The following is an 11,875-nucleotide window of genomic DNA, read 5'->3' as shown; positions in this document are numbered from 1 at the left end:
ATACCCTCTCTGTGGCTGCCTATTGGGTTACGCACAATATGTAACTACAGCATATTTTATATGTATCAGAGATTAAGTGGCAGCAAGTAGGATATCAGTGCATCATGTTATAAGGCTGTCTGATTTTTGAGCTCATGTCTTCTAACTTGATCTGTTTGTGACTCACTGACACTGGAATTTGCAGGGTGGGACTTTTTTGCCCGTGGTTATTAATGTCTTAGTCATCCAACCTTGAGTGGCACTCCTTCAGCCTCTCAGTGTCGACCGCTTCCTCTGAATCTTTAGCCCCGCAGCCCTACAAACTCTGCAAACACGCTCCATGAACAAAGTGTTTGTTTAGTGGTTGCTATTTAAAGAGACGTCACAATGATGTCAAAAACAAGGACGAAAGGTTGGAAGGACCAGAGACTTTTAATGTAGTTTATAAGATCAGCGAGTTCATTTGTAGATTTCTTTTAACTGAATTTCAAATCATGCTCAGAGTACAATATTGTAAGCTCACTATGCTATGAGCACAAAGAGCACAGTACTGTGGCAAAACTCCCGATTATTATAGAGCCTTGCATTGTATTAAAACATCTTAATGTTGTACTTGGTTGAGGTGGAGCTGCGTTTAACTATTTACATCATATATAATAATCTCCTTATAGGTTTTACATGTCACATCTGTGATTGCCTCTGTTGGGTAAATGTAGTGGAGGAAAAAAAGAACAATGTTTGCTTGTGAAATGTAGCAGAGAACAAGTGCAAAGTAGCATCTAAGCAAATCATTCAAGTAAAAAAAATACTGTATGTAATGAATGAACATGTATATTTTTACTCACGTTGGTCATTTTAGTTTTCAGCCACAACAAACGGTGACAGATTATAAGACACAAAATCTAATCAGTTCTGTAGAAACAGATGGGAATATTCCAATTGATGTTTCTTTGTTTTTTTTTTTATGATGAACAGCGGTGATCAAAAAATTTACATGCTGAGCCGTGATTGGTCGGCTACAATGAAAGTGTCGCCTCTGTAAATAAATGACCCTCTCAGTGGGGGAAAAGGCAGAGCAATGGAGTAGCGCACGCAGCGATCACTTGTGATTTATGTCCGTGCAGAAAACATTACTGTCCTGCAAGATGACAGGCAACAAATGGTATGAGCGTGCGTGAGCGTGTGTGTCAGATTCAAGGGGGAAACGGGGTGTGCTCAGCTGTGTGGAAATGAGAGGGAAAACTAACATTCTCCATCACGTACCCTCCCATACCTTTCTCCACTGGTTTGGGCTCTTTAAAAGCTGCTGCCAGTGTCTGTCAGCCTCATTATCACTTTGTCTTGGCTTGGGGGAATTACTATCCACCTTTTGGATACACAGACACACTGCAGTTGGTGGATCTAATTTGATTTTAAGTTCTCATAGAAAAAGGCCAGTTGTAGGAGACTGGACTGGTACCATCTATTAGCGGACAGCTTTCAGTGTGAGATGCTTCAGTATTTAAACATCCTGGCACTGCTCCTCCTGCAGCCGGCTTTGTCGAGCCCAGTGCCGCTGACCACGCCATCCAGAGGATGCTCCACCTGTAAATCAAAGACCTCACAGAGTCAGCCATCTGTAGATCTAAACGCCACCGCTCCAGCCTTCGGAGAACCATGCGGGGTCTACACTGTGAGCTGTGCCCACGGTCTACGCTGTGCACCTCCAGAGGATGAGCCCAGGCCCCTCCGTGCCCTGCTGGAGGGCAGGGGAGTCTGCAGTAACGCTAGCAGCATCAGCCCAACTGACCATACTCGCACGGCAGGTAAGATTCACACTCAGGAGACGACGTGAATGAATGAAGCAGGGTGGTCCGGATGTAGGTGTGCTGATTTTCAACACCAACGCTGTCTGTCTGTCGCTGATTTATTTGTCTGTTTTTAACAGTTTCATTTACTTCTGTTTCACATTTAAGCATTCAATCAATCTTCCTGTAATCTGATCACAAGTTTTTACCAGCCAAGTGACAATTTGAACGCCGAAACACACCTGTGTTTACACACCTGAGTTTCTTTTTCCATGGCCCTACTGCTCACAAGTTGTTAAATTAAAACACTTTAGCATAAGGAGATGTGGTGAGACATCGCAGTAGGTTGCATGAAAAATGTTTTATGATGCAGTGACCGCAGTATAACCACTGATTTCTACTCTTCATTTATTAGTGCTTTTTGTATTAACAGTGCTTTTAATCAGAATCAGAATTAAAAACTATTGCTGAGGACTTCTCAGACAGGATAATCGGACCTCACAATAGAATGAATGTTGTTTGATCTAAACAGGCATTCACACAGCAATAAGTGATCAATACTACATGTTTTTCTCTTTATCTGATCCCAGATCCAGCACCTACTGAGGACCCAAACGAGGTAGAAATCCTCTGCATCTAATGACCTCAGTAATTCAGAGAAACAGTGCATGGATTACACACAATCGGGCTTGTGCTTACACTAATCTATTGATCTGATCCTACAGGCTCCGTGTCGTAAACTGCTAACCACACTTATCAAAGGTCTTGATGCCCATTTATTCAACTCGCAGCATGATATCTACATGCCCAACTGTGACAAACGTGGTTTCTTCAGAAAGAAGCAGGTGAGTTTGCAAACCACTACGAATTATAGGGAATCATTGAAAACAGACTTTCCTGTAGACGCGTGCTCGCTAAAACAATGTATTTTCCTGTTCTGTCTGTGCAGTGTTGGTCGTCTCGAGGTAAGCAGCGTGGCAGGTGCTGGTGCGTGGATAAGAACGGCATGCCGGTCTCCTCCAACACTAAACAGAAGGGCAGCTTGAGTTGTTAAAAAGCACAAAGCCTGGACTGAAAGCAGAGGAGGCTGACGCTTCAGATATGAGATAAAGATGAAGGAACACCATGAGGAATCTCAAGGAGCTCAACACAGTCTCGCATTTCATCCAGCAGCTCCTCATTGGTGGAGCCGCTCTCCACCAATCAGAAGCTGCTTCGAAATCAGGTGTAACTTTGTCTCTTTGCGCCCTCTACTGAACATATTAGGACTGTATTGATTAGACATTCCTTTCACATCTACCTATATTAGATGTAGATGTAATATATCAAATTTATATTAACATGAACTCATCCAGCCGACTGTTACACTGTGACAAGAGACTCTGTTGAGACTTGGAGAAACTGCACCTACAGTTAAAGCTGCACATAAAATTCAAGGTGTTCATCTTCACGTTTTGACATTTCAACTCCAATAATATTTCATGCCAACCAATCAATCAATCAATCATCAACCAAGTTTCAGGAACAATATGACTGGGACAAATGTATATTTATTCACGTATTTTCAGTATTTTTCTTTACTTTGAAACCACTGTAATTGTAGTACTGTAACTGCTGTACATAATGTCTTGATGTAATCCTTTTTATTTATGTTACTTTGAATATTATATATTTATGTTAATATTGCTGGTAACAGAACACGTAATTTATCAGTGGGTGCCAATAAGAGCATACACCTGAGGTATTATTCTAAGAACCTGAATTTGTAAAGTAGAATTAGACAGGGGGGCATTATTATTGTTATGATTTTATTTTTTGACACTCATTAGTAAAATGTCCCTCTTGATCAATAAGAGGAAGTTAAGACTGACAAATCCATAAGAGACTTTATGGATGCTTTGTGGATTTTAGTGCATTTAAAGAACATTTTGTTACCTGTTTTTGAATAAAAAAAACTGCTTTTAATGAAAAAGTAAATCCATCTAGTCCTTAAAACTAACCTTGCAAATGAAGAAAAAGAGAAGAAGAAGAAGAGGAAGGTATATAAATACGTACAATACAATACGTTGCTTTTTTTCATACAATTGAACAGAAGGACAATAAAGGTGTTTTGAGATCACAATAAAAAAAACTCACATATGAATATTCTTTTTAAAAAATCTGAGTGCCTTGGTGATTTCTGTAATCGCACAGGATTAACTATTTGATTTTGGCTGCAATAAAACCATTATGAAAGCTGTCATAATGGCTGCCGAAAGCACAATAACTTCTGCAGCACTGAGAACACGATTACAAAGAGTGAACAGAAACAACTATGGTTTGCAATAGTCCATTAAAACCTTGTAATGGATATGTTTTTTATTTGTTGAGACTACTTGTATTGGACCTTAGTATAATGAAGGGTACTCAGTGTCAGGGCCCCCCATCATAGGGTCCCAAGATAAATGTGAGGGGTAATTAAGAACATCAAAATGAGTATTGAAAACAATATATCTACTATTTCTTTTGGTTGTGAAACCAAAAATCCTTCAAATGAAGCAATATGTGATGGAAAATTACTCTACGGTTGATCTGCTCATTACTCAATCCCACAGCAAGATCATAACCTGTGATGTAGATCAGACGTTTCTCCATTCAAGCAAAAAAGGCTGTGAAACACGCCTTTGAATATGATGTCATTTAGCACAAAACCCACTAAATACAGTTTCACACAGATATTAGTTGTTACTAGACTGCTCTGTTGTTTTATTGGTGAGCCCGTATGGGAAAAATGTCATTATTGTTATTATAAGTGTGTCATAATTTGCAAATAGCACATCGTGTTGGCTCAACCCGTCACCTGTCTGAATGGAAACCTCTCTGGACCAGGAGGCGGTGAGTTGGCTCCGTTGACTCCACAGGGCGGACTTCAGCCTGCTTTACATACACACACAGGACGCCTCCGTGCCAAACTACAACCCCGCTCACAGACGGACGCTCTGGTCCGTGTGATGATGTCTTCTCCTCCCAGCGCCACCTCCAACCCTCTGAGCGCCCTGGCGCCCAAAAGGAAGACGAAGAAGAAACACTTTGTGCAGCAGAAAGTGGAGGTTCTCCGAGCCAGTGACCCGGTGCTGAGCGTGCTGATGTGGGGAGTCAATCACGCGGTGGGTGTGTGTGTGTGTGTGTGTGTGTGTGTGTGTGTGTGTCTGCTATGTGTTTCTATTGGCCTCTTCTGCCTTAACGTGTCCATTAACCGCTTATCCGCTGATCATGCGCAGATCAACGACCTGAGCCAGGTACCTGTACCTGTCATGCTGCTCCCAGACGACTTCAGAGCCAGCACCAAGATCAAAGTCAACAACCACCTCTTCAACAAGTACTGTGTCTCCACTCAGCCCTGATTGTAGGAACCTTCATCCTGCTTCCTGCGATTTGCACCGATTTCATGATTTATTTGCCTTAGTGTGCTTATCTGAAATAGCAGACCCCCTTTTTGGAGGGCAACAAATCTTCTCTACCCTCACAGTGCCTTTAAAACTACCACGGCTACAGCACTAACAATAACAGTGAAACAAGCTAAAAAGATGAAAGAAGTAATGATTCAGCTTGTCTGGGTGATGGGCTGCAGTATGCGCCATTGTCAGAGCTATATGTAAAAGAATGACTGGATACTAGAGTTGGAAATGCAGCGTTATTTTCACCCAGTGGTTGTGCAACACAAGGACATTAACACGTCGCAGACAAACACGACAGTAAAAGAGCTAAATTGGTGAATTTATCAGAAAGTGTTGTTTGGGTCACAGGGGATGAGCATGACTCAGAGACAGTGTTCGACAGAGCCAGTTTCAAATTGATATCCAACACTATACACTCTGTCTTCAGAGGTTCAGTTTCCATACGGACAGAGTGTAGAAAACTTGTGGCTTTCAATAATCCTTTAATCCATTCAGGAATCCAGGTCGTGTAAAGACTTCTAAACAGAGGTGGGCAGAACAATTAAATATGTTTTTCCTCACAATAAAGTGCTGTTACGTTGGTGAGAGTTCACACAGTTTTGTTTTCCAGTGTTGCTTGATATGGAAACAACTTGAAGTGCTGGATGATAAAGAAGAATTTAGTCAAATAGTTTGAACATAACCAACGATGCAGGTGTCAAGTTGGACAATTAATAAACTGGTAGACTCGACACCCAAGTGCCATTAAACACATATGGACTTCATGTTTTAGTGGCATAATAGAATACACACACATTTATACATATATATATATAATGTTAATTAATAAACACAATGTGTAATTGGCTATTATCTCTTATTTTGAATGACTATATCAGTGTAGAAACAGCAGGAATTTAATCATGTTCTCTTTTCTGCAATGAAATATATTTGTGTCGTATTTAAGAGGGTGTAGAAAGTGAAAGCAGAACACTTTATGTTAAGCTTAATCATCTACTAATAGTTTTTTCTTTTAGAATATTTATTTCATGAAGCGTTTGTTGCTCCTGTTTCTGATTAGATGTCACGTGAGGAATGTTGCAGCACTGTGAATCTAGCCTCATTGTTCTTATTTAATGTGTTAAATCGTCCTTGTTCCCCAGAGAGAATCTTCCAGGACAGTTCAAATTCAAAGAGTACTGTCCCCAGGTGTTCAGAAACCTGCGAGAGCGCTTTGGGATCGAGGACCAAGATTACCAGGTATGATTATATGATGATAAACCCACAATCAATGCTTAATTGTGAAAAAAAAAAACGTGAAGATGAGACAAAATGTTTGAAAAACATGGACACAGAGCATCTAAGTGCTTTTTTCTTTTGTATAAAACCAGACACTTATCTGCATGCATTGATCTAATCCCTTCTACATTTGCATTCCTTTGTGTAACATTTGCATGGGCCAGGTGGCACACACACACACAGGCACCATCCTCTCTGCTCAGTGCACATTTGCTAACCACACATTTACTGTGTGCGAGCCATATTGTACAATTCGCTCACTTATGTGCCGATAAACATTTTAATTCTGCACATCTACAAGAGTGATGCATGAAATGTCTTGAACCATAGTGTGCATCTGTGCAAAATGTTCCAGCATAATATATAATAACATAATAAATAATATATATAACACGGACACAAATAGGCCGCATCGTTCAAAATGTGCTGTCTGTTTGCATTAGAAACTATGTTTCGGTGTCTCTGAGAGAATTGGTTATTTAACGGCGTGATGGCTGTTTCATGTATTGTCCAGCTGATGTCACACGTCGCTGTCCTCTCTCTCGCACACAGGTGTCTCTGGCCCGCAGTCCTCCACTCAAAGACGAGGATGGACAGTGTGTGGGACTGCTGCTGACATCATACGACCGCACTTTGGTGGTGAAAGAAATCTCTAGCGAGGAGGTGGAGGAGATGCACAACATCCTGTCTGAGTATCACCAGGTGGGACTGACACGGGGTGGAGGGCTCACTAGTGGTGGTGGGAGGTTTAAATGTCCTCTCACACCGAGCAAACCATTATCTTAGCCCATAATGTAGCGAGCTGATCTGTTTTCTAGTTTGTGATTAAACTTCAGCCATTAAAATCTGAGGATACACTCCATTAGTCACATATTTTCCTCTCATTCTGTGCTAACCTTGGTTGCCATGGCAAAGGTTTTTTCAACATCAAAGCTGAGAGATGTATGTTGGCATTTTCAGTTTTTTCCTTCTACAAGTAATGGTGCATGACTTGAGCTCTTGTTTTTACATTTAAAAGCGAGTTTAGAACAATATGTAATATACAACAAAGACTCCCAGTCACGACCACCTCTGTTTCTACAGAAATGTGTGAAGAGCAGACTGATGGGAAAGATTTAAGGGCAAGCTGCGCTCCCTCAAAGGCGTTTAACGAAACAGAGAACATTTGTTTCAGTAACTTTATACGCTGGCAAAATAAACACAACATTGGAATTTTGTTCATGTGTTATTGCATTTGTTTTTTCACAATGGACCTTTTCTCACAGCAGACATTTGACAAAGTACAAAAAGCACATGCAGTACTAATAACATTAATAATGGCTCCATTATAATTAATCATCCCAGTGTGCCATGACAGTGTGACAGTGAGCCAGCGTGGACAATGCCACGACCCTGAAACTGAAGCAGCTAAGTGGAATTCAGCCATTTTAATATAATGTTAATATGTATTAATGTCTTTTGTGAAAAGACGCCTTTGGCCAAGGCTCATTAACGTTTGAAGCCAAATCCTGTCCCACACGTATTTGATGATAATAAATCTGAATGTAAGATTTCCAGAGCCTTGAACTACGTCATAGGACCTCGGTCAGTAGATTAAGTTTGAGCAAATCCCTTAAACTGATAAGGCTGTGAAATGTAGTTGAAATCTCCAGGAAGATATTGTGAGGTGACTTTAATGGTTCCCTGTGGTGCACCAACTGCAAAAAAGTTGTTTTTTTCATGTCCTCTTTCAGACAAGTGGAAATAAAATTTCTAATAGTCACATGTTCAATTTACTAAACTGTGTCTAACTAACTATCAAACACCAAACTGTCTGGTTTTATTCCTGTCGATTTTCTGAAGGTTTTTACTGAGGGTTTGTCCATATATCATTCATAGCCTGATTTATATACGTTTTTTTTAATAAGAGTTTTAGATTAGTTTTATCATTTATTAGTTTGAAATGTTTACCCGATCCACCTGTATCTTGCCTTAATGAAACTGGGTTAATCCGTCCTTTGTTTTCCTATCATTCATTGTGTATTTTTCGCTGCTCCCCTCTAGCACATTGTCACCTGCCACAGCAACACGCTGCTCCCTCAGTTCCTGGCCATGTACAGAGTCACTGTGGAGAGCGAGGACACCTACCTGTTAGTTATGAGGAACATGTTCAGCCACAGACTGCATGTACACAGGAAGTATGATCTCAAGGTAAATCCTGCAGGAGACATTTAGCTAGATGAGGATTCACTGACTGGATTTCTTGGGTTTTATGAAGAAGAAAATGTAGAGATTTGTGAAAGGAAGAGCGGGCACACTGGAACATTTAAAGTCTCTAACTTGAGAGATGCTTTACTCACACAAAGGCAATTCTACACACAGGGGCTTTAATGCTTATGAGTTCATGAAGTCTTTTTTTCCCTCAGGGGTCCCTGGTGTCTCGTGAAGCAAGTTTTAAAGAGAAGGTGAGCTAAAGTGAAGGTTAAGGTTTTATAAGAAGCTGTTGTTAAACTAACTACACTCTGCAGCCCTACAACTGTGTTGATTTACAGAGGGGATGTTGTCTGGTTTGTTTTCAATATAATCAAGCATTAGTATTGTCTTGTAAAAATGGTGGAATGCCCTTTTAACAACCCCTGAACCAGCTCAATGCTTTTGCATTATATGTATAAAAAAACAAGGCCAATAGCAAGATTTTGAAAGCATCCGACCCAAAATTTCCGACCTCCTCCCTTCAGGCTTTCTCCCAAAGCCACTCCCCTACAACACATGAACTCGCTACCTGACTAACGTTACTGCTGGAGGACGAGTCCACGATAGATGAGGAGACTGGGCACCACTGCTGGGTCCCTCATTCGTTCTCTACACAACCGCTGACTGACAGCATCTGTTAGTTTTTCAGTCTAACCAATAAAAATTCTGTGAAATGCCACAATCATATAAACCGTCACAAGGCAACATTATCTTTAGCTTATAGCAACTGAGGCAGCTGGCCTCAGAGGCTGTGCTTGTGTCTGTTGCAGTCAACAGCGGCTCTCTCTTGTTTTTCGGTGTGCTTCGTGCTGGTAACTCATAACGGTCGCTGTGCTGTTATCTAAAGTTTGGCTGCACTTTCTCTGCCCTTCTTGAGCAACTAGCTTGTTAGCTTTAGCCTTGTGGAGGATGCAATGGCTGCACTGTACATAGGTCGACAGACATGTCAGCCTTCCTGCGGTCATTGCTGCCACAGATACAGGATTTTCTTTTTTGTCAAACTATTTCATTTATTGATTGCTGTCGAGAATTCCAATATACCAATTCAGACCAATATAACAAAAAGTGCTTCTAAAATAAGTTGCAGACCCTGCCTTTAAGACCCTAGTGTATGAAAGAGTTATGGTGAGATCCACTGCAAGCAAATTGAGAAAAATCAGATTAAGTGCAAGATTCTTTGTGGTTTGCTTAACGAGGGCAGCTTAACAAGTCTGAATAGGCTGCTGCTGTGCCACCAGCCTGTCTGAAGGTGTGGACGTATATTCATGCTGTTTCCCCCAGTCTGACATGCTGCATTTCTAACAACATACAGCAGAAATGTACTTTTTAAAAAGTGTGTCAGCGAGGACAGATCACATCTCCTATATTGTATCTAATTAATATGTTTTGTGCATTGTGACAAATGTGATTTTGATATTTGATTTTCAGAACTGTTTTCACATCAGAACCCCTCTGTTTGGCTTTGACCTCGATAAAAAAATTACTGAAAAATAGCTGGTTGAATGGATGGAGTTTAAATAACTGCAGAACTATGAGCTTTGATCTTTCCAACTGTGTTGATTTGGAAAACATTTGCCTAATATTATTTGACTTTTATGTCAAACCAAAATAAGATGGCTGGTTGAGTTTTAATGAGAAACATGCTAATAAATATTATGATTTCCAGGATAAATGTAATTTTACAGTGGATCACCTTCACTTCATGTTTCCAGGTGAAGGAGCTTCCCACTTATAAAGACGTAGACTTCAGGAATAACATGCAAAAGGTTTATGTGAGCGACGAGGAGAAGGAGAAGATCATGGACAAGCTCAACAGAGATATCGAGGTAAGAAAATTGAATGCTGAAGATGCTTGCAGAAAATGCTTTCTCTGACATAATTTGTGCGCGTGTATCCATTTGCTGCAGTTTCTGGTGCGTATGAAGATCATGGACTACAGCTTGCTGCTGGGCATCCATGATGTGGAGCGGGCTGAGATGGAGGAGGAGGAGGAGATGGAGTCATCCTATGAAGAGGAAGAGGAGGATGAAAACGGCCTGGCTCCTGCTGCTGGCTCCACCTCACCTGAGGGGATTGGTGGCTACATGAACTCCTACAAACCGATGGGTCCCGGGGAGTTCGACCCTTATGTGGATGTGTACGCTATTCAGAGCACTGTAGGTGAGTCCTGACAACTGAGATATCTCTGGTGAGTTTAAGTAGGTTAAAGGAGTCCTGAGCTGTAATCCACCTAACCTTCATCTCGTGCTGGGCTACAGCAGATAAGATCATACATGCAGATCAATACCACTCACCAAATGCTGTTTTTCACCCCCATGTAGGTGCACCCCGGAGGGAGGTCTATTTCATGGGTCTGATTGACGTGCTGACGCAGTACGACACCAAGAAGAAAGCCGCTCACGCTGCCAAGGCTGTCAAACACAGGGTGAGAGATCAGTGCACTTTAAAGGGGCTGCTTAGCATACGCCGGCTTTACATCTCTATCCTGCAAAGTGTGAAAGGTTGCCTTCAGTTTCCATTCTGTTATCTTTGATCGACTGTGTCTGTGTGTGTTTTGCAGGCAGGAGCAGAAATCTCGACAGTTCATCCAGAGCAGTACGCTAAACGTTTCCGGGAGTTCATCACTAAGATCTTTGCCTAGTTAGAAGATTCAGTCCGTGCTACATCATCATTTAATACAAGAGGGGTCTCAGTATGCAACACTTATGTCATCTCAAATCAACATCAAAAAGCACTGAAAATGTACCTTTAAGTTCTAAATGATCCACATGGTTTTCGAGCATTTACCCTCCAAATCATTCTGCACTGTAACTGCGCATTAATCCTGAATGGACCTCTGCAGATTGCAGAAAGGAGGAAAAGTCATGTTGTTAATGGGGTTTCTTTAGTTTTCATTCAAAACTGTGGCAATGCTGACTTTGGCTGGGAGCGGCAGGCAGAGAAACAGGACTGCTAACAAATAATATGAGCTGATGGAAGTAAACAAATGTGTGCTTCCTAGTGGCCAATGAGGGGATGGAGATGATGAGAAAAATATGTTTTCTCAACATATTCATTGTCCAACTATGCTGCAATGGAAGTCTCGCTGCCCGCTGCTTGGCAGAAAGGTTATTGTTTTGCTCTTTAATATTAACTTGTGACCCCCTCTTTTCCCACGAGTGA

The 11,875-nt window shown here is 41.2% G+C and overlaps 2 protein-coding genes across 2 annotated transcripts; both read left to right on the top strand.

Moving 5' to 3' along the window:
• Positions 1-1,468: 1,468 nt before the first annotated feature.
• Positions 1,469-2,820, top strand: LOC139217995 (insulin-like growth factor-binding protein 6). The gene is made up of 4 exons (XM_070849523.1): positions 1,469-1,784; positions 2,357-2,385; positions 2,492-2,611; positions 2,716-2,820. Exons 1-4 carry the CDS (start codon positions 1,469-1,471, stop codon positions 2,818-2,820), a joined length of 570 nt encoding a protein of 189 aa, XP_070705624.1.
• Positions 2,821-4,756: 1,936 nt separating this feature from the next.
• On the top strand, positions 4,757-11,396 carry LOC139216190 (phosphatidylinositol 5-phosphate 4-kinase type-2 gamma-like). The gene is made up of 10 exons (XM_070847261.1): positions 4,757-4,912; positions 5,027-5,124; positions 6,346-6,442; positions 7,034-7,183; positions 8,525-8,671; positions 8,887-8,925; positions 10,426-10,539; positions 10,621-10,873; positions 11,035-11,138; positions 11,274-11,396. Exons 1-10 carry the CDS (start codon positions 4,757-4,759, stop codon positions 11,352-11,354), a joined length of 1,239 nt encoding a protein of 412 aa, XP_070703362.1. The 3' UTR covers positions 11,355-11,396.
• Positions 11,397-11,875: the final 479 nt, after the last annotated feature.

Source organism: Pempheris klunzingeri, chromosome 2, assembly GCF_042242105.1.
Source record: "Pempheris klunzingeri isolate RE-2024b chromosome 2, fPemKlu1.hap1, whole genome shotgun sequence".
In the NCBI taxonomy this organism is placed as follows: domain Eukaryota; kingdom Metazoa; phylum Chordata; class Actinopteri; order Acropomatiformes; family Pempheridae; genus Pempheris; species Pempheris klunzingeri.
The sequence above is the reverse complement of the archived record's forward strand: the minus strand, read 5'-3'. Positions and strand labels throughout refer to the sequence as shown.

Bases quoted from the DNA above. Each gene is read 5' to 3' on its own strand.
- LOC139216190 (XM_070847261.1), top strand. From the start codon at position 4,757: ATGATGTCTTCTCCTCCCAGCGCCACCTCCAACCCTCTGAGCGCCCTG. The intron at 5,125-6,345 runs GTACTGTGTCTC...CTTGTTCCCCAG, and splicing joins AACAACCACCTCTTCAACAA to AGAGAATCTTCCAGGACAGT. The intron at 11,139-11,273 runs GTGAGAGATCAG...TGTGTTTTGCAG, and splicing joins CCAAGGCTGTCAAACACAGG to GCAGGAGCAGAAATCTCGAC.
- LOC139217995 (XM_070849523.1), top strand. From the start codon at position 1,469: ATGCTTCAGTATTTAAACATCCTGGCACTGCTCCTCCTGCAGCCGGCT. The intron at 2,386-2,491 runs GTAGAAATCCTC...CTGATCCTACAG, and splicing joins CTACTGAGGACCCAAACGAG to GCTCCGTGTCGTAAACTGCT. The intron at 2,612-2,715 runs GTGAGTTTGCAA...CTGTCTGTGCAG, and splicing joins GTTTCTTCAGAAAGAAGCAG to TGTTGGTCGTCTCGAGGTAA.